This window comes from Papio anubis, chromosome 7, assembly GCF_008728515.1.
Source record: "Papio anubis isolate 15944 chromosome 7, Panubis1.0, whole genome shotgun sequence".
NCBI lineage: Eukaryota > Metazoa > Chordata > Mammalia > Primates > Cercopithecidae > Papio > Papio anubis.
In genome coordinates this window covers 45,713,602-45,740,901 of record NC_044982.1, presented here as the reverse complement: position 1 = coordinate 45,740,901, position 27,300 = coordinate 45,713,602, and the positions used below count along the sequence as shown (strand labels likewise).

The following is a 27,300-nucleotide window of genomic DNA, read 5'->3' as shown; positions in this document are numbered from 1 at the left end:
TCAGAGATTGTTATTGCTTTTATGGGTAAGGTAATTGAAGACAGAGAGGTAGTTTTCCAAAGGTCTTGTATAGGTAGTATATATTTTTGGGTGCTTCTGTTTACAACTAATAGAAGTTCAACTCAAACTATTTTGAAGAACTTATTGACTCACTGAAAAGTACAGCCGTAGATAGGGTGATCTTCAAGTGAGGCCAGATGTAGTAGTTCAGTAATGTTACCATTGTTTCATTTTCTATTTCTTGACTTCCTTCTCCATCCTCTTCAGAGTGCTGTCTTTCTAAGTTTGGAGTTCTAGAGATCCTTCTAGATAAACAAAATGGATGCTTTCTCTTACAGGAATAAAGGAAATGAGAGAAAGCTTTTTACCCCAGATAGTCTCAGCAAATATCTCCTCATATCTAAATGGTGCCTATTTGATTGCCTGCTCATCTCTGAACCAACCATGGCAATCAGATGACATTCATTGATTGGCTTAAACCAGTCAGTGCCCAGTTCTTGATTTGGGGGTGGGATCAAAGCTACCCAAAATGCATGATTGGGAAGTTTGTAGTCTAACAGGGGAAGGGTTGTTTAGATATTGGGGAGGCAACCAAAAGATGTTTGTCGCCTGCAGCAAGCAAATATTAGAGTAAGAATCCAGGTTTTTTGCTTTGTCGAAAATCATAAGTGAATACATAAAACTTGATCTTAAACTAAGAGTGTGTAACTTTGCTTTTTAAATGTTTTTCTAAAAAAATTGAAGTGAATTCATATTACATAAAATGAACCATTTTTATTTATTTATTATTTATCTTATTTTTTTTTTTTAGAGACAGGATCTCACTGTCTTGCCCAGACTGGAGTGCAGTGGCATGATCATGCTTCACTGCAGCTGCACTTGAACTCCTGGGCTCAAGTGATTCTCTTGCCTCGGCCTCCTGAAGTGTTAGGGATTACAGGTGTGAGCCACTGCACCCAACCCAAAATTAGCCATTTTAAAGTGAACAGTTCAGTGGCATTTTATTGCCACAGAAGGAAACTCCATCTCCATTAAATGGTTATTCCCCATTCTTTCCTCCCTCTGGCCCCTGGCAACAATTAGTCTACTTACTGTCTCTATGAATTTACCTATTCTGGATATTTCACAAAATAAGTGAATATAAGTACATTTGAAAAAATATGAAAATATTAAATAAATCTATAACATTTATACCTTTTTTGTCTGTAAAATTAGATATAATAGATTACCTGTGAAGTATCCAGTGTTTAGAATATTGCATATGATAGCATATTATTAACTGGCGTTTATGCAGAATAAGTAGTAAATTTTGCATCTCCTTAAGAAAGTGTACAGGACATCTTCCACAAAGCATTTTTTTTTTGTTGTTGTTGTTATAAAAATAATGCTTTAGGTCCAGTGCAGTGTCTCATGTCTGTAATCCCAGCACTTTGAAAAGCCAAGGTGGGAGGATCACGTAAGGCCAGGGGTTTGAGGCCAGCCAGGGTAACATAGCAAGAACCCCTATCTACAAAAAGAAAAAAAAAATTAGCTGAGTGTGGTGGCCCATGGCTATAGTACTAGCTACTTGGGAAGCTGAGGCAGGAAGATTGCCTGAGCCCAGGAGTTCAACGTTTATAGTGAGCTATGGTTGCACCTCTCCTCTTTAGCCTGGGCAACAAAGTAAGACCCTGTCTCTAAAAAAAAAAAAATAAATAAATTAATGAAAATAATGCTTCATATTGGAAGGGGAAAGGATCACTATTGATATGTGAATTATCTTGTAATTAATTTCAAAACAGCAGTGAGCAGGCCTCAAATTTATTTTAAATTAAAAATTTAGATGTTATTGATATGTATTTAAACATTTTTCAGGTACATGTGATAATTTGATACATTTATATAATCAAATCAAGGTAATTGGGATGTCCATCACCTTAAATATTTATCTCTTCTTTATGCTAGGAACATTTGAATTATTCTCTTCTAACTATTCTAATATTTATAATTGATTAATGTTAATTATAGTCACCCTACTGATAATCTATTGGACACCAGGTCTTATTTCTTGTAAGTATATATATATTTGTACCCATTAACCTCTCTTCATCCCTTGCTTCCCTTCCTGACCTTTGGTTATCTTAAATTCTTTAATTTCTTTTTTTTTTTTTTTTTTTGAGACAGAGTCTTGCTTTGTTGCCTAGGCTAGAGTGCAGTAGTGCAATCTCGGCTCAATGCAATCTCCACATCCTGGGTTCAAGTGATTCTCCTGCCTCAGCCTCCCAAGTAGCTGGGATTACAGGCACCCGCTACTGCACCTGGCTAATTTCTGGCTAATTTTTGTATTATTAGTAGAGATGGGGTTTCACCATGTTGGCCAGGTTGGTCACGAACTCCTGACCTCGTGATCCACCTACCTTGGCTCCCCAAAGTGCTGGGATCACAGGTGTGAGCCTCTGCGCTCGGCCTGGTTATCGTAAAATTCTTGAAGGTAAGCAATGGTTTTGTTTAGTTATGATATCTTTTTGAAAGAAAGAAATCTTCTTTCAAAGTTTTGATAATATAAACCCAGGTAATAGCTCTAACCTTACTTGAGGTTTTCTTCTTCATTCTGAGATCTGATTACGTAGATATTTGTATTCTTGGTCCAGGTTTTTTTTTTTTTTTTTGTAAATTCTGTTGGCTACACGTAAATAATTAAACAAATCACTAAGCTGGTGTTTATTAATGGAGTTAGTAAACTTACCCTCCCGTATTCTGGAACTTCTGCTCATATATTTTCTGTAAGTCTTTTCTATAATAGCTCAAGAACTCTTAGCATCAGAAGTAATGCTTAGCATTTGAGATTAAAAAAATTTTTTTCTAGATGTAATTGTTTTTAGTTTTACTTTTAAATAAAGAGCAAAATATATACATATTTTTTGAGATGGGGTCTCACTCTGTCACCCAGGGTGGAGTGCAGTGGCGCGATCACAGCTAACTGCAGCTCCGACCTCTTGGGCTCAAGCGATCCTTGCACTTCAGCCTCCCAAGTAGCTGGGACTACAGGCCACTGTGCCCAGCTAATTTACTTTTATTTTTTATTTTATTTATTTATTTTGAGATGGAGTCTTGCTCTGTCGCCCAAGCTGGAGTGCAGTGACACGATCTCAGCTCACTGCAACCTCCGCCTCCTGGTTCAAGCCATTCTCCTGCCTCAGCCTCCCTAGTAGCTGGGATTACAGGTACGTGCCACCACGCCTGGCTAAGTTTTTTTTGTATTTTTAATAGAGGCGAGGTTTTGCCATGTTGGCCAGGCTAGTCTCAAACTCCTGACCTCAGGTGATCCACCCGCCTCTGCCTCCCAAAGTGCTGGGATTACAGGCATGAGCCACCACGCCCAGCCACCCAGCTAACTAAAAACATTTTTTTTTAAAAAATAGGGATGAAGGTCTTGCTATGTTGCTCAGGCTGGTCTTGAACTCCTGGACTTAAATGATCCTCCTGCTGCGGCCTTCCAAAGTGTTGGGATTATAGATGTGAGCCACCACACCAGGGTGAGCATATTCCTGCCCTCCCCCCCTGCAAGACAGAGTCACTGCAACCTCCGCCTCCCGGGTTCAAGCAGGTTGCCTGCCTCAGCCTCCCAGGATTACAGGCACCTGCCACTGTGCCTGGCTAATTTTTGTATTTTTAGTAGAGATGGGTTTTCTACATGTTGGCCAGGCTGGTCTCGAACTCCTGACTTTGTGATCCACCCACCTCAGCTTCCCAAAGTGCTGGGATTACAGGCATGAGCCACCACGCCAGGCAACGAAAATATTCTTTTTACAGTTAGTTTCTGGACAGTGTAAGAATTCTTTGGTCAGGTGGAAAGGACTTGATAAATGTGTAGCTATAGCTAACACCTTTTTTTTTTTTGAGACCGAGTCTCAACTCTGTTGATTAGGCTGGAATACAGTGGTGTGATCTCAGCTCACTGCAACCTCTGGCTCCCAAGTTCAAGCAATTCTTGTGTCTCAGCCTCTGAGTAGCTGGGACTACAGGTGTGTATCACCACACCCAGATAATTTTTGTATTTTTAGTGGAGATGGGATTTCACTATGTTGGACAGGCTGGTCTCAAACCCCTGACCTCAGGTGATCCTCCTGCCTTGGCCTCCCAAAGTGCTGGGATTACAGGTGTGAGCCACCACGCCCAACCAGCTAGCACTCCTTGAACATTTACTGTGTAATCGGGAACTGATTTAAGTTCTTTTATATGTAGTAACTCATTTAATTAAGTTGATTGTTGGGTGGCCATTTGATTTGTTAAAAGGTTTCCATTTCCCCCTCTTTATCAGTGTAATTAAAAAATGTCCTTACTAATCAGAAAAATAAAAATATTACAAATATGACTTAGGTTTTGAAACAGTCTGGGGAATGGGTGTCAAACTTGTCTGTTATTTTATTAATTGATTTTCCCTAGTGTTTATTAGGGATTTAAAATGATTAATTGAAAATATTAGCAAATGTTGAGCAAACATTGATATACTTTGCTTTCAAGAAAACAAAAATGAGAACATTGTATTTTTAGAACTATTTCACCTTGAGTTAAGCATTCCTTGTCATAAAACAAATACAGTTCTTGCCTTAATAGCCCCACATATGGATTTTCTGGAATTTTCCGTTGTTGAGGTAAGAGATGATAGTTTATTCTCATAATTTGCTTTGTATAGCTTATATAATCAATCTATAATTATTTGCTAGTATCAACTGTTTTTGAATTCATTCACAAGAATGTATATTCTTGTACTCATCAAACATTTGAGGGTTCAGCTTTGCATTTGACAAGGCACCTGACATAGTACTGAGAGGGTAGCCAACTGTTTAGCTTAAATATTTGAGGAGCTAATGAATAGAAATAACATCTTGACTAGTTGTTATTTTTATTCTATTTAAAAAGTCATAATAATGGATGCTTGATAAATGTAGACCTAGAAGAAATAGCTAAAAAGTGGATTATATGTATTTTTTAATGGCCTCTTAAAAATAGTAGAAAAGTACAAACTCTGTTGTGGATATGAAGAGTGAAATAATGAAAATAAACCCAGTGTTAAACTCCAAGAAATAGAAACAAAATGTAATTAAGAAAAATTGAATAAAATAAATAATAGAAAAGTAGAAATTAGTAAATTGGAAAACACACAAAAAATTATGAAATTCGAGGTTCTTTATAGTGATTCTTTAAAAGGGCCTTTATACAACTTAGACAAACATGTAGCATATCTAATCAAGAGAAAGAGGTAGAAAAGCAAAATAAGAAATGAAGAGAGAGCTAGAACAATAGAAACAGTGGAAAATCTAAAAAATATTTTACTCAGTACTAATAAATGAGAAAATCTTAATGGCTTGGGTAGTTTGGGGAACACTTAAATTATGATTGCATTCCTTTGAGTTCATTTGTTCATTATAAGTAATCTTTTATTGGTCACATGTAACAGTGGTTCTCAGACTTTGGTGTTAGTAACTTTTGTAATTTTAGAAGTTATTGATGACCCTCAAGACCTCTTATTTATGAAAGTTATATCTGTTAACATTTATAATATTAGGAATTAAAATTCAGAAACTTTGAAATCTTCATTTATTCATCAAAAATTATAAACCTATTACATGTTACCACAAACAATATATTTTTATGAAACATAACTATATTTTCCAAAACAAAAAAATTTTATGAGATGAGTAGCATTGTTTTACATTTTTGCAAATCTTTTTAAAATGGTTGGCTTAAGAGAAGAAAACTAGATTCTCACACTGCTTCTGTGTTGAGTCTGTTGTATGTTTTGGTTGAAATAAATGAAGACTATCTGGCATCTATAGATACCGATTTGGAAAAGGGAGAAACATTTTAATAGTAGCCTTTTCAGGTAATTGCTGACATTCTTTTTGGACATACTTAGGTACATGTATTTTTAGCTCCTTTGAATCACGGTGGAAGTAAAGACATGCCTTATTTAGTGCAGGACCTGCATTAATGGAAATCAGAGTATTAGTTGAATTTGCCCTTCCTTTCCCCAAGGTAGAATTGTAAAGGTCTCTATGGAGATGCTAGCTTGGTTTAGTGGGACATCATTCTTTCAAGTCTCTAAAGTCCTGAATGCTCCTGTGGCCATGGGTACTTTCCCTTATTACTCATATACAAACATACCTCAGAGATATTGCTGGTTTGGTTTCTGACCACCACAGTAAAGCAAATGTCATAATGAAACAAATAGCACAATAAAGCGAGTAGCACAATAAAGTGTGTCACACAAACTTTTTGGTTTCTTAGTGCGTATAAAAGTTATGTTTACACTATACTGTAGTATATTAAGTGTACAATATCAATATGACTCAAAAAAGTGTGCATACCTTAATTAAAATATACTTTACTGCTAAAAATTGCTAACAATCATCTGAGCCTTCGAAAGCGACTATAATCTTTTTGCTGGTAGAAGGTCTTGCCCAGATGTTGATGGCTTCTGACCGATCAGGATAGTGGTTGCTGAAGGTTGGGGTGGCCTTGGCGATTTCTTAAAATGAGACAATGAAGTTTGTTGCATTTATTGACTCTTCCTTTCACGAAAGATTTCCCTGGAGCACATGATGCTGTTTGATAACATTTACTTACTGTAAAATTTCTCTCAAAATTGGAATCAATCCCAAACCTTGCCACAGCTTTATCAACTAATTGTATATGCTATTTCTGAATCTCTTGTGGTCATTTCAACAGTGTTCACAGCATCTTCACCAGGAGTAGATTCTATCTCAAGAATCATCCCTAAGAAGCCAAAACTCCTCATTTGTTCAAGTTTGATCACGAGATTGTAGCAATTCAGTCACATCTTCAGGCTCCACTTCTAATTTCTAGTTCTCTTGCTGTTTCTGCCATATCTGCAGTTACTTTCTCTACTGAAGTCAGACCCTAAAAGTCATCTGTGAGGATTGGAATCAACCTATTCCAAATGCCTTTTAATGTTAATATTTTTTACCTTTTCTCCTGAATCACACATGTTCTTAATGGCATCTAAAATGGTGAATCCTTTCCAAAAGGTTTTGAATTTGCTTTGCCCAGATCTATCAGAAGAATCATTGTTTGTAGCAGCTACAGCATTATGACATGTATTACTTAAATAACAAGACTTCAATGTCAAAATTACTCCTTGACCCATGGGCTTTTGAATGGATGTCACTCTTTAGCAGGCATGAAAACAACATTCATGTCCTTGCACATATCCATCAGAGGTCTTAGGTGACCAGTTTCATTGTCAATGAGCAGTAACATTTTGGAAGGAATCTTTTTCTGAGCAATAGGTCTCAACAGTGGGTTCAAATATTAAGCAAACCATGCTGTAAATAGATGTGCCATCATTCAGGCTTTATTCTTCCATTTTTTAGAACACAGGCAGTATAGATTTAGCATAATATTTAAGGGCTTTATGATTTTCCAAAATGACAAATGAGCATTGATTTCAATTTAGTCATCAGCTGCACTAGCTCCTGAAAAGACAGCCTTGCCTTTGAAGCTTTGAAACCAGGCATTGGCTTCTGCTCTGTAGCTATGGAAGTCCTAGACGGCATCTTCCAATAGAAGGATGTTTCATCTACATTGAAAAGTCTGTTTTTCAGTGTAGCCACCTTCATCATTATCTTAGATAGATCTTAGGGATAACTTGCTGAAGCCTCCATATCAGCACTTGCTGCTTCACCGTGCACTTTTATGTTATGGAAACAGCATCTTTCCTTGAATTTCATGAACCAACCTCTGCTAGCTTCAGACTTTTCTTCTGCAACTTCCTCACCTTTCTCAGCCTTCACAGGATTGAAGAGAGTTAGGGGTTAGAATCTGGATTAGGTTTTGGTTTAAGGGAATGTTGTGGCTGGTTTGATCTTTTATCTAGACCACTGAAACTTTCTCTGTATGAATGATAAGACTGTTTTGCTTTCTTTCTTAACATTGTGTGTTCATTGGCACAGTGCTTTTAATTTCCTTCAAGGACTTTTCCTTTGCATTCATGACTTGGCTAACTGGTGCAGTTGGCCTAGCTTTTGGGCTGTCTCAGCTTATGACACACCCTCCTCAGGAAGCTTGGTCATTTCTGTCTTTTGATTTAAAGTGAGAAACCTGTGACTGTTTTTTTTTTTTCCACTTGAACACCTAAGAGTTCATTGTAGGGTTATTAATTGGCCTAATTTAAATATTGTTGTGTCTCAAGGACTGGGGGTCTGAGAAGAGGGAGAGAGATGGAGGAACAGTCAGTTGGTGAAGCAGTTCGAGTACATACAACATTTATTGAGTTCGCTGTCTTATATGGGTGCTTTTCATGGTGCCCTGAAACAATTAAAATGGTAACACGAAAGATCACTGATCACATAACACCATGACAGATATAACTATAGTGAAAATGTTTGAAATATTGTGAGAATTACCAAAATGTGAAACAGAGACATGAAGTAAGCACATGCTGTTGGAAAATGGTGCTGATAGACTCATTCCATGGTAGTGTTGCCACAAATCTTCAATTTGTAAAAAATGAAATATCTGCAAAGCCCAGTAAGGCAATTCGCAATAAAATGAGGCATGCCTGTAATTGTCAGTTCTCCCAGTCTGCAGTATTATTTCTGAAGCCCTTCATAAAGTCAGACAGACTTTTCCCTCCCAATTTCTAAGTTATGTTTTACCTTGTTTCCTCAACCGTATCCCTGAAGGGGCTTTGAGCCTCTAATGTCTTAAATCTTAACATCCAGCACCATCACATGCACACCCTTTTTAGCTATTCCAGGATAAAACTATTCATCAGTGGCAGAAATAATGACTACAGAAGAGTAGTCCACATATTTCAGAAAATGTTCTTGGCTTAGAGCATTTGGAGTATGATGTGTTATTAACATATGCTGACTAGGAGTATGTAGTATAATTTGTTGAGCTGTTGCTCATTGGCTGAAAGCTTATGATAGTATTCAAAGTATGCTTTTGTAATAGAGTTACTTGTTTCTTTTTCTTTTTTTTTTCTGTTTTCACCATAGTATGTGAATGTTTATGCACAAAGTTGGTGTATCTGCCACAGACAGAAGAATATTGGTTTTGAGTATGTTGAGTTTGAGGTAACTTGTGGTATATCAAAGAGTAATTGTGCAGTAGGCAGTGTGTAATAGGAATTTAGGAGAGATTTTTAGGCTGGAAATAGACACTTAGGATGATTATTTTCATAGGTCATTGTAAAAATTGTAAGAATAAGATTGAAGGATAAAATGTAGAGTATGAAGAGGACTGTGACAGGAAAATAAATCCTGGGGACCCCCAAATCACTAAGCTAAAGGGAAAAGTCAAGCTGGGAACTGCTTAGTGCAAACCTGCCTCCCATACTATTGAAAGTCATTCCTCTGATGCTCATCTGAGACAAATGGATCTCTGATTGCTTCCTCTGCCCTATTGTTTATGTAAAAATGCAGATTCACTGAGCCAGACTAAATTGTGTATTCAGTGGAAGGCTGATCAAGGACTCAAAAGAATCCAACCTTTTGTCTCTCATCTACTTCTAACCTGGAAGCCCCCACTTCGACTTGTCCCACTTTACTGGACTGAACTGATGTACATCTTACACATATTATTAATATAAAATCTATATCATGATTATCAATATAAAATGTATAAAAGCAAGCTGTACTTGACCACTTGGGAACATGTCATCAGGACCTCCTGAGGGTGTGTCCTTAACTTTGGCAAAATAAACTTCCTAAATTGACTGAGTCCTGTCTCAGGTATATGGGATTCACAGGATAATGGTGAATTTTTACTAGCTTTATGATTTTAAGCCAGTTATTCGACTTCTCCATGCCTAGTGCCCTCATCTATGTAGTAAGGAAAATAATACCTACATTGCAAAAACCCTAATGAATGTTATTTTCTTTCTATGTTCCTTCATATATTTCCAACCTCCTTCTAGAAAATATAGTATTATTCCATAAAGGATTTAAATTTGGCTTAGGAGTTTTCTGGCAAAGGGGCAAAAAGGAAAACTGGATAAATTCCGTGGTCCTTGCTGTCTGTCAGGAGGATACAAACCCTTTTTTTTGAAAGTGTGTTTTTCTGGCACAGCTTTATTTAATTATTAACTCTTTCCTTTTCCCTTGCCTACAAATATTTGTTTTTACATAGCTCTGTTTTTCTGACTCAGAATGGACTTAAATATACTATTTGAATTTGTACCTTATATTATTTGCTTGTTAGTTGAAAATTGCTATGCTAAATGATAATAGTCAACAGAAGATTGATTAGACATTAATTTTGAGTTCTAAGATAATGAAAAAATGGGTAAACATGCTTTTTAAAATTTTGAGGGCAACATCTTTTCTTCTGAAAGTCCACTGTCTCTTCATAATGTTTTAATACCTGCTCCTAGGCCATCACTTCTCTACCTGTGGATGAATTCTTTTGCTTCATATTCCAAAAGCACTTTGTTGAGGAGGTAGGTTATGAATTTTTTCTCAGGATTTGGAGTACATAGATTCTGAATTCCCTTTTAGGTATCAAGTGATTCATAGCAATTTAGCCTAAAGGTATGAAAGGACTGATGAGGAAATTTAACAGCAAATATTTCAAAGTTTAAATTGAGTATGCCACATAAGTAAATGTAACACACTCCTATTTTAGTTGCTAAATGAGAAATTATTATCGTAGACAAAGTTAACTGGATCCCATGGCTAATTGGCTTGAAATTCATGTATGCCAATAAGTAAGTCTCTACTTTTGTTAAGATTGTATACCCCTTCTATCAAAAGTTATTCATTTTGAGATCATAAGTTTTTAAAAATTACAAATATCTGAGCTTTAAGAAAATCTCAAAACTTTTTAAGGTAAAGATTTCAATTGGTTACTTTCTGGGGACCAAAACTTGTAGAATATTCTTTTTAAATTCCAGTTTATTTCCCACTTGAAAGCTGATATCATCAACTCATGGTGGAGGTTGGGAAGGAGAGAAAAATAAGAAAAGAAAATGTCTAATATTTTGTTCATCTTCTTTGGGCCAGTTTAGTTGAAAACCCTAACCATCACATATAAATAGTTTATTTGGGAAAAATGTATTTTGAGTTCCAAGCAGCTTATTTATAAGCAAACTATTGGAACAAAGTCTATTTGTAAATTGACTGCCTTTTCTAAAATGCACCAGGTGTTATTTTTTTCATGTGTTTTCCATGAATACTTAAACGCATTTCATTATTGTATGTTGATAATATTTTAATTAACTGGTGATCATTTAGGTCATTTCTACCTCAAATTTCTACAATTCAGTTAGAGCAGAGATTTTTGTCAAATTTAGTTGAATTTAGGTTTCTAATGTTTTAATGTTCAAAGATATGGCACTTCAATCAATATATTATTGTATAGACAAGTTAGGCAACATATTTTGTGAGGAAAATTTTCTAAAAATAATATCCTGCTTCTTTCTTATAGAATTTAATGCAAATGGGCTTAAGGAAGAATTTGTTGTAAAAATAAAATTTTTCTTTAACAATGTTATTACTTGTTTTTCATCTTTGAAGACCGTAGGTTTCTGTTTCGTTTTTAAAAGCCCAGGAGCTAACGAAGAATGGAAAGTGCTGATAAAACTAGGTTACTTCACAGAAAGTCTTAAGTATAGAGTTTTTGACAAACTATGAATACTTTTTTAAGTCAGTATGTTTTTATAATATTTGAAATTCTACATGGAATGTAGTTGCTCTTTAAAAATAAAGCGATCAATTGACTAAAATTTTGACGAGAATATTCTTGATAAAATAAAATCTGCTAAAAATAAGTCATTCAGAGAGAAAAAGGATGAGTACCATTCTGACTTTTAAAAACAAAAACCATAAAAATGTTTTTGGAAATGGATAATGACTGAAAATTTGGGCTTCTTCACCAGATTTTTCTGTTTTCTGCAGAATATAAAATTTTATTTGAAAAACTTCCTTGCACTCTTAGAGGCAAAAGATTGCCCATATACTGCTGTTTTGGTTGCTTTGTTGCCAGATAAAATGAGCTAGCAATTATCAACTACTACTTCTTCTTCTTCTTCTTTTTTTTTTTTTTTTGAAACAGAATCTTGCTCTGTTGCCCAGACTGGAGTTCACTGGCATGACCACAGCACACTGCAGCCTCTACCTCCTGGGCTTGGGTGATCCTCCCATCTCAGCCTCCTGAGTAGCTGGGACTACAAGTGTGTACCACCATGCCTGGCTAATTTTTTTTTTTTTTTTTTTGTAGGAACGAGGTTTTGCCATGTTGCCCAGGCCAGTCTCAAACTCCTGGGCTCAAGTGATCTGCCTGCCTTGGCCTCCCAAAGTGATGGGATTATACGTGTGAGCCACTGCACACAGCCTACCTCTCCTGTTCTTTATTTTATGTATTTATTTATTTATTTTTGGACATAGGTCTTGCTTTGTCACACAGGCTAGAGTGCAGTGGCCGATCACAGCTGACAGTAACCTTGAACTCCTGGGCTCAAGTGATTTTCCTGCCTCAGCCTCCTGAGTAGCTAGGACTATAGGCATGCACCATCACATCTGGCTGATTTTTTTTTAATTTTTATTTTTGGTAGAGAGAGGGATCTAGCCATGTTGTCTAGGCTAGTCTTATATTCTTTTTTTTTTTTTTTTTTTTTTTGAGACGGAGTCTCGCTCTGTCACCCAGGCTGGAGTGCAGTGGCGCGATCTCGGCTCACTGCAAGCTCCGCCTCCCAGGTTCACGCCATTCTCCTGCCTCAGCCTCCGAGTAGCTGGGACTACAGGCGCCCGCCACCACGCCCGGCTAGTTTTTTGTATTTTTAGTAGAGACGGGGTTTCACCATGTTAGCCAGGATGGTCTCGATCTCCTGACCTCATGATCCACCCGCCTCGGCCTCCCAAAGTGCTGGGATTACAGGCTTGAGCCACCGCGCCCGGCCTAGGCTAGTCTTATATTCTTGGGCTCAAGCTATCTTCCTGCTTTGCCCTCTCAAAGCACTGGGATTATAGGCATGAGCAACCATACATGGCCTGTTCTTTTTTTAATGATCAGTTTTCATATATATATTTTGTAAATATGTAGAAAAAGATGTGGCCACACAAACACTAAACTCAACAGTAGCATATTACCCGTGGAAAGTGAGATATAGAACACAATGAAGTAGAACTTTGAATTATTTTTCTATATAATTCTGTATTTTATGAGCTTTAAAGAAAAAATATTCTTTCCACAGTTAAAATTAGAAACGGAAAATGTTACATAGGAAAATAAACTGCAATAAAACATTTTAATACTGTTTAAATTATTATGGCTTAAGGCAGATTATAAAAAGTAGAGATGTACAACTGATTTTGGAAACAAATAATATATTATGTCTAATATACAATGTGACTTTTAGATATATTAATGTTCTATATTACCTTGCTGACTAAATGATTGAGTCTAATCTCCAAGACTTTGAGATATATAATGTTATTTATGACTCTATAATTTTGAATATTTTGGATAGCTGCTTGCTTATAAATATCTTTAGTTAGTATAGTTATAAAGTGTGCCTGTTTTCACCTTCCGTGCATGGGTTTAATTTCCTGTAACCACAAAGAGTAGTGGAAATGCACCACTCTGAAACTTCCTAAGTCCAAAGTGGTTTATCTGGGGTTTAGTTGATCTTGCTAATGGCACTATGATCTTTGGAATTTTTCCCTGTTATTTTTTAGTGACACTATTAAGATAGAAATATAGGCCAGGGGTGGTGGCTCATGCCTATAATCCCAGAAACTTGGGAGGTCAAAGCAGGAGAATCACTTGAGCCCAGGAGTTAAGAGACAAGCCTGAGCAACATAGGGAGTCCCCGTCTCTACAAAAAAAATTAAAAAGTTAGCAGAGCGTGATGGCGTGTGCTTGTGATCCCAGCTACTGAGGAGGCTGATGTGGGAAGACTGCCTGAATCTGGGAAGGCAAGGCTACAGAGAGCTGTGATAACATCACTGCATTCTCAAAAAAGAAAATATATATATATATATGTGTGTGTGTGTGTGTGTATGTATACATATAAAGATCAATGTTAGTATTTTACTAATAATCTTAAAAATTCTTATTTTTCTTATTACTCTTCTTATTTAGCTTATTCTGTAAGTTAAATACATACTCAGGAGAAATCAACTCTTCCCTATTCATTAGAATTTCTCTTTTTCCCTTTGTCTTGTGTTCTTTTTTTTTGTTCTGTGAAGTTTATTTATTGAGTAATTAGTGTTAGGCACTGGAGATAGAGAACAAGATAGGCAACATTCTGTCCTTAAGAAATATACTGTACTTCCTTGTCTGAGAGACAGAACACAGAAATAAATAAGATGATGTCAGATATTGCTAACAAAAGGAGTAATTAGGACAATGTGGCCCTAACACATATGGAATTGAGCAAGATTATATACCTGGAGGACTACAAATGTGTAAATATTTATCAAAACATTTGAATATTTAAAAGTTGTAAATCAAGCCACATCCTTGGCCCAGCCTGATTTCCTACACAGCATCTTGGGTTGCCAGCAGCCTATACCCTCAAGACCCAGAGGCTAAAGGAACTGCTCTCTCCTCCCATCCATCCTTGTAACCTGCCTGATTGAGTGGTAGTATGGATCTGTTGGGGCAGGGCTGGGATGATTGTGGTGGTACCTAGACCCATCTAAAACAGTATATTAGCAGATCCCGCCAAGTCTCCAGGAATCTGGTTACAGGGAAGTTTGCCTCTCCAGTTCATTGTTTTTTCAACTCAAGTCTTCTAGGAAGTTGTAAGCCCTTCTTAATGTTGCACTACCAGAAAAGGGGATGCAGGTATCTGGGAAACCTGGCTTGCCTGGGTATTCAGTTTGCTTTATTTGGGGCAACGAACTTTAACAGAATAAAGCTTTTATAAGCAGCCACTCTTTCTAGGATTTCTTATTGCAGAAGTTGTGTTCATTTTCTCTGTCATACATACTAGAGCACTCAGAGTTCTTTATCCTCTGGCCAGCGGGGCCTCATTCAGCTGGCACCTCTTTCTTGTAATTGTCATTTGCTCAGTTGATTACAGAACTTTCAAAAATGTTCTTACAAGGAAAGGAAGAAAAAAACATCTGTTTTAGTGCTTGGGGTATACAGGACTTTCTAAAGTGCAGGCCCCTGGAAGAGGCTGTTCTTGCCCAGGTCTAAGGATGATATTGGGACTGGGGATGGAGGTGACCATACACTAGCCTTTTACATGCTCTTCCACTTCTCCCTATCCTGCTCTTCTTCCTAGTTTCTCACTCAATTTATTTTAATTTATAAATTTGTTTGATCTGTAAAACTAAACTGGTATCACTTGGGATAACTATATCTGAAAAGTAAGCTCCAAATGAAAATGAACATTTTCCAGAAAGTTTTTTGGTAAGATTTTAAATAGCAATGACTAGTTTTCCAGTCTCACTCTCCTTCCCCCACAGGGGCAAACTGTTCAGATGTGTTGTAGATTTGAACCTTGGCTTAAATGTTATGTTTTATTTCTCTCCTTACAGCTGTGAAAGTTGTGTAGATTTACTGTTTGTGAGAGGAGCTGGAAACTGTCCTGAGTGTGGTACTCCACTTAGAAAGAGCAACTTCAGGGTACAACTCTTTGAAGATCCCACTGTTGATAAGGAGGTTGAGATCAGGAAAAAAGTACTAAAGATGTAAGTATTCCTGCTCGAATGATTCAGTCAACAAAGAGGACTTTAACAATTATGTCAGTAATTGATTATTATTTCCTCATAAATATGGACAAGTAGCAGGTATATAAGTATAAATTCATTTAAGTTCTTAGAGAACTGAGTAATATTATTTATCTTTGTTAAAGAAGAGCCTCTTGATTGATGGCTTCATTATTCATTTGTATTTGTTTTTTGATTAATAAACATGTATTGAGTACCTACTATGTGTAAACACTGTGTTATGCATGTTAGGCAGTAGTTACAAAGTGATGAGTAAAACAGCTATGAACTCTGTCCTCATGAGACTTACCGTACAGTAGCACAGGATAGCAAAAAGACAAAAAACAGGTAAACCAAAACAAATGTTATTTATTATAGATTGAGAATAGTGTTATATAGTTAGTGGTCTGTGTTGCTGTGGTCAGTGATGTCAGATGTGGGCTGAGGAGGTAACATTAAGTTGAGGTTTGAAGGCTGTTAGAGAAAATCATGTGTTAGCTGTAGTTTATTTTGGTATGTATATTTTTATGTATATATACATACACATATGGGCATAGTATATATATGTGTGTATATATGTGTATATATACCTATATATTATTAATCTGTCTTTTTCATGTACAATTTAGGCTTTACTTTTTACTCTTTGTTAATAGTTTTGGGTTTCTTTTTATCCATTCTTTTATTATAAGAAATAATTGATATATTTATTTTCCTTTTTGGTAGTAAACATTTCAACCCAGGTAATCAGTGTTTTAGCAGCATCTTTCTAGGTACATAACCAATGGTACTTTATCAGTGCCCCTAGTGGCTCTTTTATTGTTTGTATAACTTCTGCAAGGTAGTCTCTTAGATTTTGATCTTTCATTGTTAATTCCTTGCAATTTACTGATTCTTCCCAGGTACATTACAGTATTTAAAGATTTTCTTGATCTAGCGTTTTTTAGACTATGTCATAAAAATGGAGGAGTCGCTTCAATTTTTTTTTGTGTTTTGGAAATCAGTGAATCCCTTATAAGTAAATAATACCATAATTTCCGCTGATATGCCTTGCTTAAGCTCATTTTCCAATCTTTCAAGCTCCCAATTTATCTTTCCCTGAAGTCTTAACAAGGATTTTGCATATTGTACCATTTTCTCCTGATCCTACTTCTCTGTAGTCATAAGAATTTAAGAATTGCATTTTTGGTTTGGTTACAAACCTGGTGTCAGGAAAACAGTATTTTAGGCTGGGCGCAGTGGCTCATGCCTGTAATCCCAGCACTTTGGGAGGCTGAGGTGGGTGGATCACTTGAGGTCAGAGTTTGAGACCAGCCTGGCCAACATGGTGAAGTCCCATCTTTACGAAATACAAAAAGTATTAACTGGATGTGGTGGTGTGTGCCTGTAATAATCCCAGCTACTCGGGAGGCTGAGGCAGGAGAATTGCTTGAACCAGGGAAGTGGAGGTAGCAGTGAGCCAAGATTGTGCCACTGCATTCCAGCCTGGACGACAGAGCAAGACTCCCTCTCAAAAAAAAAAAAAAAAAAAAATAGAGAATGATGTTTTACACAGTAAGCAACTCTTTTCCTTGTATCATATATGAATTAGGTAAGAACAAGTAAACCAGTTAGATAATATTCAAAGCAATGATATGTAATATGTAGATTTTTTTGTTTTCTTAAAGATACAATAAAAGGGAAGAAGATTTTCCTAGTCTAAGAGAATACAATGACTTCCTGGAAGAAGTGGAAGAAATTGGTATGTTTTTAATTTGATGTATGCTAGCCTATAAGACCATGTGCTTTTATCTTTTAAATGCTTAGGAGAACATCTCACATAAAAACCTCTTAATAGGTTTAGTTGTGATAGCTAACATTTACCTAATTACTTTCTTTTGCACTTGAGTTGTGTTTGTCAAATTGAAGGCATACTTAGGTAAAGAACCTATTTAATATTTTGTCTCTGGAAAAATACGTTTAATAGAGGTAGTAACACTTTGTAGCTGGGGAGGAAGACTATATGGGTACATACATCTGTATGTTGATAACATGTTAGAGTAGTTTAAATGAAGGAAAGCATATTCCGATTTTTCAAAAATGGGGTTCCTATTAACCATATTTATAGTGACTAAAGCCATATGTTTATCATTATTTGTGCTTCTGTGGATATAGTAGTCTTAAAGTACTTTGAAGCAGTTGACTGTTGAAGTGGCATTCTATTAATCAGTGTTATTCTTGAATCAGAGGTTGGAGTAATCTTTGTGTCTTTTCTTTCTGATGTGTTTAGTCAAAAGGAAGATTTTGTCTAATGATTTCAGTTTTCTTAAAATTTCAGAGATGTTAAAAACTTTGGAAGTTGTTATATATTGATTTAAAAAAAATGCTGCTTTTTAAAGTTGCAATAATTATTACTAAGTGCGGGTTTGGAAATGACACAAAGGTTATATACTGTGAAAATTAGAATGAGACTATGAAGATCAAACAAGAATCATTTTTATTCTTTCTTTTTTTGGGGCGGAGTCTCGCTCTGTCACCCAGGCTGGAGTGCAGTGGCGGGATCTCTGCTCACTGCAAGCTCCGCCTCCCGAGGTTCACAGCCATTCTCCTGGCTCAGCCTCCCGAGTAGCTGGGACTGGTAGCTCGCCACCTAAGCCCGGCTAGTTTTTTAGGTACTTTTTTAGTAGAGGCGGGGTTTCCGTGTTAGCCAGGATAGTCTCGATCTCTGTTTCCTGTGATCCGCCGATCTGAGGCCTCCCAAAGTGCTAGGATTACAGGCTTGAGCCACCGCGCCGGCCTCATTTTTATTCTTTCAAACTTGATAGGTAACTGTACTTAATATTTACTATTAAAAATAAGATTATAATAAATGAATCATTCTTTAGAAGATTAATACATGGTAAACTTAAAAAATTCACATTCCTAAAGAATAATAAATATTCACAATTCATTTTAATTTCTTTACTAGAAAATCCAGAAAATCTTTTTGTTTCAACTGTTACCTGAAACTTTTCTCATATGTCTAAGTTCATTTGTTATGCCATAGCAAAACATATGGAAAACATAATTTAGGGTTTCTCAGGGATCTTTCAGTGCCATAAGAGCCACTGCTTTTCCACTCTGCACGTACTCATTGCACTTTGTATGTTATCTTAGCATCATGAGTGACTATGGATTTTAGCTGAAAAGATGGTAGAATTGGGAGTGACAAGGCAAAGTGGAAAAGTTAGAGTGTAGACTGAGAAGAAAAACCAGAAAGAAATCTACAAGAACTGGGCAAGTATGAAGGTATGTAGAAATCTGGCTCTACATAGATGTTAAGTATAGGACAAGCTGTTGGATAGCAATTGGGAAGAAAAGTAGCTTACGTGTATTCTAAAGGTAATGTGATTAGTCAAAAGTCTGGTCAAGCAATAAAAGGAAAGGAGATTATAGGGGTTGCAGTACAAGTTGAATACATGTTCACAATTCTAAGCAGGCAGTCAGGATAACTAAAAGAAACTGATGTACAGAGAAGGTGAGGAATAGATTTAGGGGATGAACTACAAGGAGATCTTGATTCTGGGATTAAGGTTCTGACTGAGCTGTGATTAAAAAAAAAAAAATATATATATATATATCTTGCTCCAAGATAAATTAATTTGAAGGTATGGACAGTATGGGGCCCATAATTGGTACTAGAATTGATAGGCAAGAGCAAGTCTGGATGTTAGAGGGATACAACATGTAATGCTTTCTTTACCAAAATATAGAAACTGTGGCTCAGACCATTTAATTTGAAAGTGATTCTGCTATTACGTATATTCATGAAGGACTGTCTTCAGTTGCAGTATCGGAAAACTCTCTTAACCAATTTCCACTTAATTGTCTCGTTGAAGTAACTGACATTCCCCAGTTCTTCCATAAAATGTACTCACTGATAACCACAGCATAATGAATGCATTGTGAATGCTGTCAACCTTCTTATGCCAGTTGTACTTGTTATTGTAGTTACGTAATTAAATACATATTTAAATATTATATGTAATTTAAATATTTAAAGTTAAATCGTGTGTAAAGTTGGGGAAAAACTTGTAAAACTCTAAAGGATTCTGCTTCTCAGGTTTTTAAGTCACTTCTTAAAAAGTGGAAATTGGCCAGGTACAGTGACTCACGCCTGTAATCACAGCACTTTGGGAGGCCAAGGCAAGAGGATTGCTTGAGCCCAGGAGTTTGAGATCAGCCTGGACAACATAATGAGACCTATCTCTACCAAAATTTAGAAAATTAGCTGGGTGTAGTGGCACACGCCTGTAGTCCCAGCTACTTGGGAGGCTGAGGTGGATCGCTTAAGTCTAGGAGTCCAAGGCTACAGTGAACCATGGTTGCGCCACTGCACTCCAACCTAGGCAACAGAGCATGACCATGTCTCAAAATACCAAAAAAACAGACAACAAAAAAGGAAACAACAATATAGATGACAATTATGGCCTATATAAGGAAGAAGCAAAACTCTAATTAAAGGCTAGAATTTGCTGTATGTCAGTAAGTTAGAGAATGACTATATACTTACTATGTATGTTTTAAGTTAAAGTATTTGAAGAGAGAGACAGGTGTATGTGTGTGTTTCCCTCCTTTAACAGACCTATTTAAATAATCAACTATAAATCCTCATTGTGTTGATTAAAGAGTGGTTCTACTCTATTTAAAGATATTGATGATTTTTGGGAAGTAACCTCTTGGATTTATAGTTTATTTTCTGAACTTCAGTTCAATTCAGTAAGTTTTTAAATTATGTTATGTGAACTGCTTTATTGATGGTGATATGTGGTATTGGTCCTCAATAAGCTCAGACTCTAAAGGGGGAGATAATTATGTTAACTAATAACTATAATTTAATGTGATAAGTCTTATAAATAGGCATTTATAAAATGCTATGGGAATACAGATAAAGCAATTAACCTAGAACTGGGAAATAGAGATATGGTTTGGTGAAGTTCAGAGAAGAGATGACATATGAGTTTGATCTTAAAAGAGGAAGAGGAGTTAACCAGATAGAAAGGGCTTAGGAAAACATTTGTAACAAAAGAAAAAGGCACCGAGATAGAAAAATGTGGGGCATGTTGGAGAATGAGCAAGTAGTCTGTTATAGGTAGATAAAACATGAGGGGTGACTAAAAATGAGGCCTGAAAAACAGGCTGGATTAAGGAGGCCTTAGTACCATAGACAACAAAAGCAAAAATAGACAAATGGGATTATATCAAACTAAAATACTTCCTCACAGCAAAAGAAACAAAAGAGTGAAGAGATAATCTACAGAGTGGGAGAAAATATTTGCAAACCAGAAATCTGATAAAGGGTTAATCTCCAAAATATATAAGGAACTCAACTCAGTAGCAAGATAATACTTCATTTAAAAAATGGACAAAGGACCTGAATAGACATTTCCCAAAAGAAGACATACGAGTGGTATATGAAAATGTGCTCGGCCGGGCACGGTGGCTCATGCCTGTAATCCCAGCACTTTAGGAGGCCGAGGCGGGCGGATCACGAGGTCAGGAGATCGAGACCATCCTGGCTAACACAGTGAAACTCCGTCTCTACTAAAAATACAAAAAATTAGCCAGGCGTGGTGGCAGGCACCTGTAGTCCCAGCTACTCGGGAGGCTGAGGCAGGGGAATGGCATGAACCCGGGAGGCGGAGCTTGCAGTGAGCCGAGATCGTGCTACTGCACTCCAGCCTGGGTGATAGAGCGAGACTGTGTCTCAAAAAAAAAAAAAAAAAAAAAGAAAGAAAATGTGCTCAACACCACTAATCATGAGAGAAATGCCAATTAAAATCACAATGAGATATCATTTCACATCTGTTAGAATGGCTGTTATCAAAAAGATGAGATAAGTGTTGATGAGGATGTGGAGAAAAGGGAATCCTTGTATGCTGTTGGTGGGAATGTAAATTAGTACAGCCATTTTGGAGAACAGTATGGAAGTTCCTCAAATACTAAAAATAGAACTACCATATGATCCAGTAATCCCACTTCTGGGTCTGCAACCTATAGCCCTATTCACAATAGCTAAGATATGGAATCAATCTAAGTGTCCATCATTGGATGAATGGATAAAGAAAATGTGGTACATATACACCATGGAATACTTCAGCCTTAAAAAAGAAGGTAATTCTGTAATATGCAACAACATGGGTCAGGCTGGAGGACATTATGCTAAGTGAAATAAGTCAGTCACAGAAAGACAAATATGGCATGGTCTCACTTATATCTGAAATCTAAAAAAGTTGAACTTGGAGAAGTAGAGAGTAGAATGGTGGTTACCAGAGGCTGTGGGATGGATGGTGGGTGGGGAAAGGGGAGGTGGATGGAGTTAATCAGGTAAACACTGGAGAATAGGCAGTATTTTTTATTATTTTGTTGGCTAAAGGATATGAAATTTCAAATAGACAGGAGGAATGAGTTTTTGAGGTCTGTTGCACAGCATGGTGACCATAATTAATAATAATGTATATTTCAAAATTGCTAGAAGAATAGATTTCCAGTGTCCTTGCTACAAAAAAATAAGCATGTACATTAATTAATTAGATAAAATAGTTCCACAGTGAATACGAATATCAGAACATCACATTGTACCCCGTAGATATTTATAATTATTATTTGTCAACTGAAAAAAAAGGGGGCTTTGTAAACCAGGCTGTCAGTTAAGATTTTATCCTGTGGCTAAGAGGAGATACTAAAGAGTGAGAAATGACTTTTCAAGGGGCCATTACAGTAATTTGGATGAGAAATAATGAGGGCTTGGAGTAGATAGTAACAGTGGGTATAGATAGAGAATATTTTAGACGCAGAATATTTAAGTGGTTGATTTGATGTAGGAAGTGTGTTAGAGAGAGTAGGCAAGGATAAATTAAAATATTATGACCCGACCGCATGCAGTTGTATGGTGTTAATCAGGTAAACACGGAAGAATAGGCAGTATTTTCTATTATTTTGTTTTGTTGGGTGAAGCGTGTGCAGAAATGAGAGATGAAGTAAAAACTTTAGTTTTAGACCTGTGAAGTTTTGTTACAGTGCGGCTTCACCACTTAGTTGTATGGCATTGTTCTGTTTGTCATCATATAAATAAAACTTATTTATTTATTTATTTTTGAGACGGAGTTTTGCTCTGTTGCCCAGGCTGTAGTGCAGTGGCGTGATCTCGGCTCACAGCATCCTCCGCCTCCCGGGTTTAAGCAATTCTCTGCCTCAGCCTCCCAAGTAGCTGGGATTACAGGCGCCCACCACCATGCCTGGCTAATTTTTTTTGTATTTTTAGTAGAAATGGGGTTTCACCATCTTGGGCAGACTGATCTTGAACTCCTGACCTTGTGATCCACCCGCCTCGGCCTCCCAAAGTGCTGGGATTACAGGCATGAGCTACCACACCTGGCCAAAACTTCCTTTAAAAATCTTGTTTCAATAGCTTTCTATTTTGTGTTTTATTCATACTTTTAAAGATAATTAGTTAGATGTCTGTGATATCTGTATTGACTATGTTAATCGGAAGTATAAAATGTTAATTTAATGGACATTTACTAAGTACCAGACTGAGCTATACACACATTATCTCACATAATTTTTGAAACGCTAAGAGACAGGCATTTTTATTCCTATTTTGCATTTGGAGAAGAGGCACAGAGAGCTTAAGTATTGTGCCCAAGATTGCGTTGCTAGTAAAGAATGGAGCCAAATTGTAAATATAGGATTTTCTTACTCTCTGAGTCTAGAACACGGAGTTCTATGGAATTATTAGAGATGAGAGAAAAAAGGTAGGTTGGGGCCATATTTTGAAGGATATTAAAGACATTTGAATTCAATCTTATAGGTAGAAGGGTGTTGTTGAAGATAAATGTTTAAGTCTGGAGTGACAGGACTAGAGTTAGTAGGGTGCCTCAGAGGGTCAGTGTTTGAGGATTCATAAATTGGAGATTGAGGTAATTTTGTTGCATAAATTTCATTATGAATCTTTTGAACATGAATATAAAAATGAAAACGTTATAATTTTGAATAATAGCATCAGACATTTTCAATAGAAGGGGCACACATGAAGATGGACTTTCTTATGGCATTAACAATAGGCTCTTTTCTGTGGTTATGACAATCTATACATAAAATTCTTGTTCCTTATGGCTCCAGGGATTATCTCAAAGGTTTATTCTTAGTTTCATAATGAACAGATTATTCTTTTGGTGCAAAACAGATTATTCTTTTGGTGCAGAGAATTCTTATTTTAAAAGGGTGAGAAAGTCCTAAGGGCTTTTTAAAATAAATTCTGGATGTCAAAAAGACTTCAAAATTGTACTTAAATAACATTAAATCTTTCAGAAAATACAATAGGCTTTTTGTTTGCTTTTAATACTTGACTAAAGGCAGGTCAATATCTGAGCTAAACTAGTAAACAGATAAAGGGTCAAATGATTGTTATAGCAAATTAGCTTCTATTCCTTTTTCTTCACGGCTGTTGTACCAACCTGATTCATTGGGTATGAATGAGACCTGCTTCATCTGAAAACTTTTAAAAATAGCAATTCACTTTTATGGTTCTTTTCTTACTTTTTAAAGGAAGAGGTTTATATTATCAGATTATGATTTGCATTTATTATTGCTGTTACCTTTGCTTCTAAATTAAAATATGAAACAAAGTATTTTACTTTTATTGGAATTCATAAAGTTTTCTTTTTTAAATTTTTATTTATTCATTTATTTTTTAGAGATAGGGTCTCACTCTGTCTCCTAGGCTAAAGTGCATTGGTACCATCGTAGCTCACTGTAGTCTGAAACTCCTGGGCTCAAGTAATCCTCCTGCCTCTACCTCCCAAGTAGCTAGAACTACAGGTGTATGCCACCACACTTGGTTAAGTTTTTAATTTTATTTTTTTGGTAGAGATGGGGCCTCATTATTTTGACCAGGCTGGTCTCAAACTCCTGACCTCAAGTGATCCAGAACTCATAAAGTTTTTAATAAGCATAAAAGAAATTGTTTGTATAAAAACAGATTAATTTCACTTAAGATTTAAGTTTACCTATTTTTGGGCTCTAATGTAAAAGTTAAAATCAGTAGTAAACTGTCTAGTTTGCTAATAAACAGTGTTTTTTTAAACTGCTTTAAACATATTAGTAGAGTTCTACATGGGGTATCAATTTGACCACTTACTTTTCAGTAGATTCATACCGTAAGAAACCAAGATTATTTAGTCCTGTCGTTTTGAACCTTCCTCCTTTGCCATGTTCAAATCTGTAATTATAAAGGTTATTTTAATTAAATCTATAATTATAAAGGTAATTATAAATGTTGGGTATTAGTTTATTTTTTTCTCTCATGATAATTCAACAAGTATTTCTTTAGCCCTTACCAGATGAGAAGTTTTTTCTTTTTTTCTTTTTTTTAAAAAGTAGACTTTTTTTAAGTGAAGTTTTAGATTCATAGCAAAATTGAGCAGAAAATACAGAGAGTTCCTATATATCTCTTCCCTCTACATGTGCATAGTGCACAGCCTCCCCGACTATTAACATCCTGCACCAGAGTGGTACATTGTTACAATCAATGAACCTACATTGACATATGATTATCACACAAAGTCTGTAGTTTACACTAGGATTCATTTTTGGTGCTGTACAGCCTGTGAGTTTTGACAAACATATAATAATGTGTATCTATCATTATATCATATAGAGTCATTTTTAACTGTCCTAAAAATCCTCTGTGCTTTTCTGTGTGTTTATTCCTCCCTACCCCAACCCCTGGCAAACACTGTTCTTTTTAGTTTTTATAGTTTTGACTTTTCCAGAATGTTATATAGATGGAATCATACAGTATGTAGCCTTTTCAGATTGGCTTCTTTCACTTAGCAATATGCGTTTAAAGCTCCTCTGTGTCTTGGCTTTATAGCCTATTTCTTTTTAGTGCTGAATAATATTACATTTTTTTTTAATCTACTGAAGGATGTCTTGGTTGCTTCCAAATTTTGGCAATGATTAATAAAGCGGCTGTAGCCATTCATGTGTGGGTTTTTGTGTGAACATATGTTTTCAATTCATTTGGGTAAATACCTAGGTGCTTGATTGCCAGATTATATGATAGAGTGTGTTTAGTTTTGTTAGAAACTAGGAAACCGTCTTCCAAAGTGGCTGTACCATTTCGCATTCCCCACAGCAAGGAACGAGAGTTCCTGTTGCTCCAGATCTGCACCAGCATTTTATGTTGTCATTGGAGTTTTGCCATTCTAATAGGAGTACATAGAAGTAGTGGAAGTAATAATAAAGATGAATCAGACCTAGAAACTGCCCTCAAAACTTAGACAATTCTTTTAGTCTAAGTTTTGGTGCCAGTTATCCTTCTAATAGGTCAGACAAGATGTGCATATTGAAAATCATTATACAAGGTAGAAAGTGGGTAAACACCAGCAGAGCGATATTAGATAATGTATTGTAAGCATTCAGGGATGGAGAGATTGTAACTGCAAAGTGTCTCATAAGGAGAAGCTGGTGATTAAAATGGGTACAGAAGGGTGAGTCATATGTGGATATTCACTGTTGTTCTGGGTTGAGGTTGGTACTGAGATGAGCCCTGTGGGTAGGGAACAGTTTAATCACAGGTATGGAAATGGGAAAGTGTAGGGGCATACAAATGCAGAGGACTGCTAGGTAGCATTGGTTTTCAGGCATTGAGAGAAATGACACAACTAGTTTTGTAGGCATTGTAGATAAAAGTTCAGGTTTGGAATCAGATAGCCTAGGTTAATGGCTGGGCATGGTGGCTCACATCAGTAATCCCAGCACTTTGGGAGGCCAAGGCAGGTGGATTACTTGAGGCCAGGAGTTCAAGACCAGCCTGGCCAACATGGCGAAACCCTGTCTCTACTAAAATACACAAAAATTAGCCAGGCATGGTGGTGCACGCCTGTAATCCAAGCGACTTGGGAGGCTGAGGTTGGATCTGGTAGATGTTGGGGATGGTGAGAGTTGTGAAAAAAAATCATTGGATTTGGTTGCTCAGAGGATGGCCTATTAAATACAAGAGGTAGATTGTGAGTGGTTGGTAAAGATAGTGGAATCACCATTTTAACTAAGGATCAGAGGTACCTTTTTGAGAGTGCTGCTTGTCTGGAGCCTCCCTCTGACTGTTTTGTGTCAGGACTAGAGTGTGATTTATGAAGATTGTCCCACATTGCATCCTAGCCAGATTCCCTGACTTACTTTCTTTTCCACTTTATGTTAAAAAACTGGAGAAGTTGCTAGAGGATAATTGCTTCTCATTTTCTCTCAATTCTTCCAGATTTAAAATTGCATATGATAAAACTGAATAGACTTTTGCCTTTATACCTAAATGAGCCTGGATTTTCAACAGTGATTATGATAAATTGATGTTCTGAAATACATTGGCCTCTTGAGAAGACAAAAATGAAATTATAGATCAAATTGGTCATCTGAGTCTGTTTGATGGCTTTACTCAACAAAACAAGCAACTCTGTGTTGGTCCTCCAGTATTACTTTTTAACTCTTATAAGCTATTAAAGGAAAGAGTGAGATGGGGAAGCAATCTGTAGAAACCCAAGGGATAGAGCAGAGTTATTTAGGGTAGATCCGTCTTGTTTGTAGGACAAGAAGCAGGAAGCAGTGGTAAGTA

The 27,300-nt window shown here is 36.4% G+C and overlaps 1 protein-coding gene across 4 annotated transcripts in view; it reads left to right on the top strand.

Moving 5' to 3' along the window:
- The window catches only part of MNAT1 (MNAT1 component of CDK activating kinase), a 240,680-nt gene that overhangs the window by 48,952 nt on the left and 164,428 nt on the right, over nucleotides 1-27,300 (top strand). For all 4 annotated transcript variants that reach the window (XM_031668067.1, XM_031668070.1, XM_031668069.1 and 1 more), the window contains exons 2-3: nucleotides 15,498-15,650; nucleotides 17,336-17,409. In XM_031668067.1, coding sequence (XP_031523927.1) covers nucleotides 15,498-15,650; nucleotides 17,336-17,409 — 227 coding nt within the window. The remainder of the gene's footprint in view (nucleotides 1-15,497; nucleotides 15,651-17,335; nucleotides 17,410-27,300) is intronic.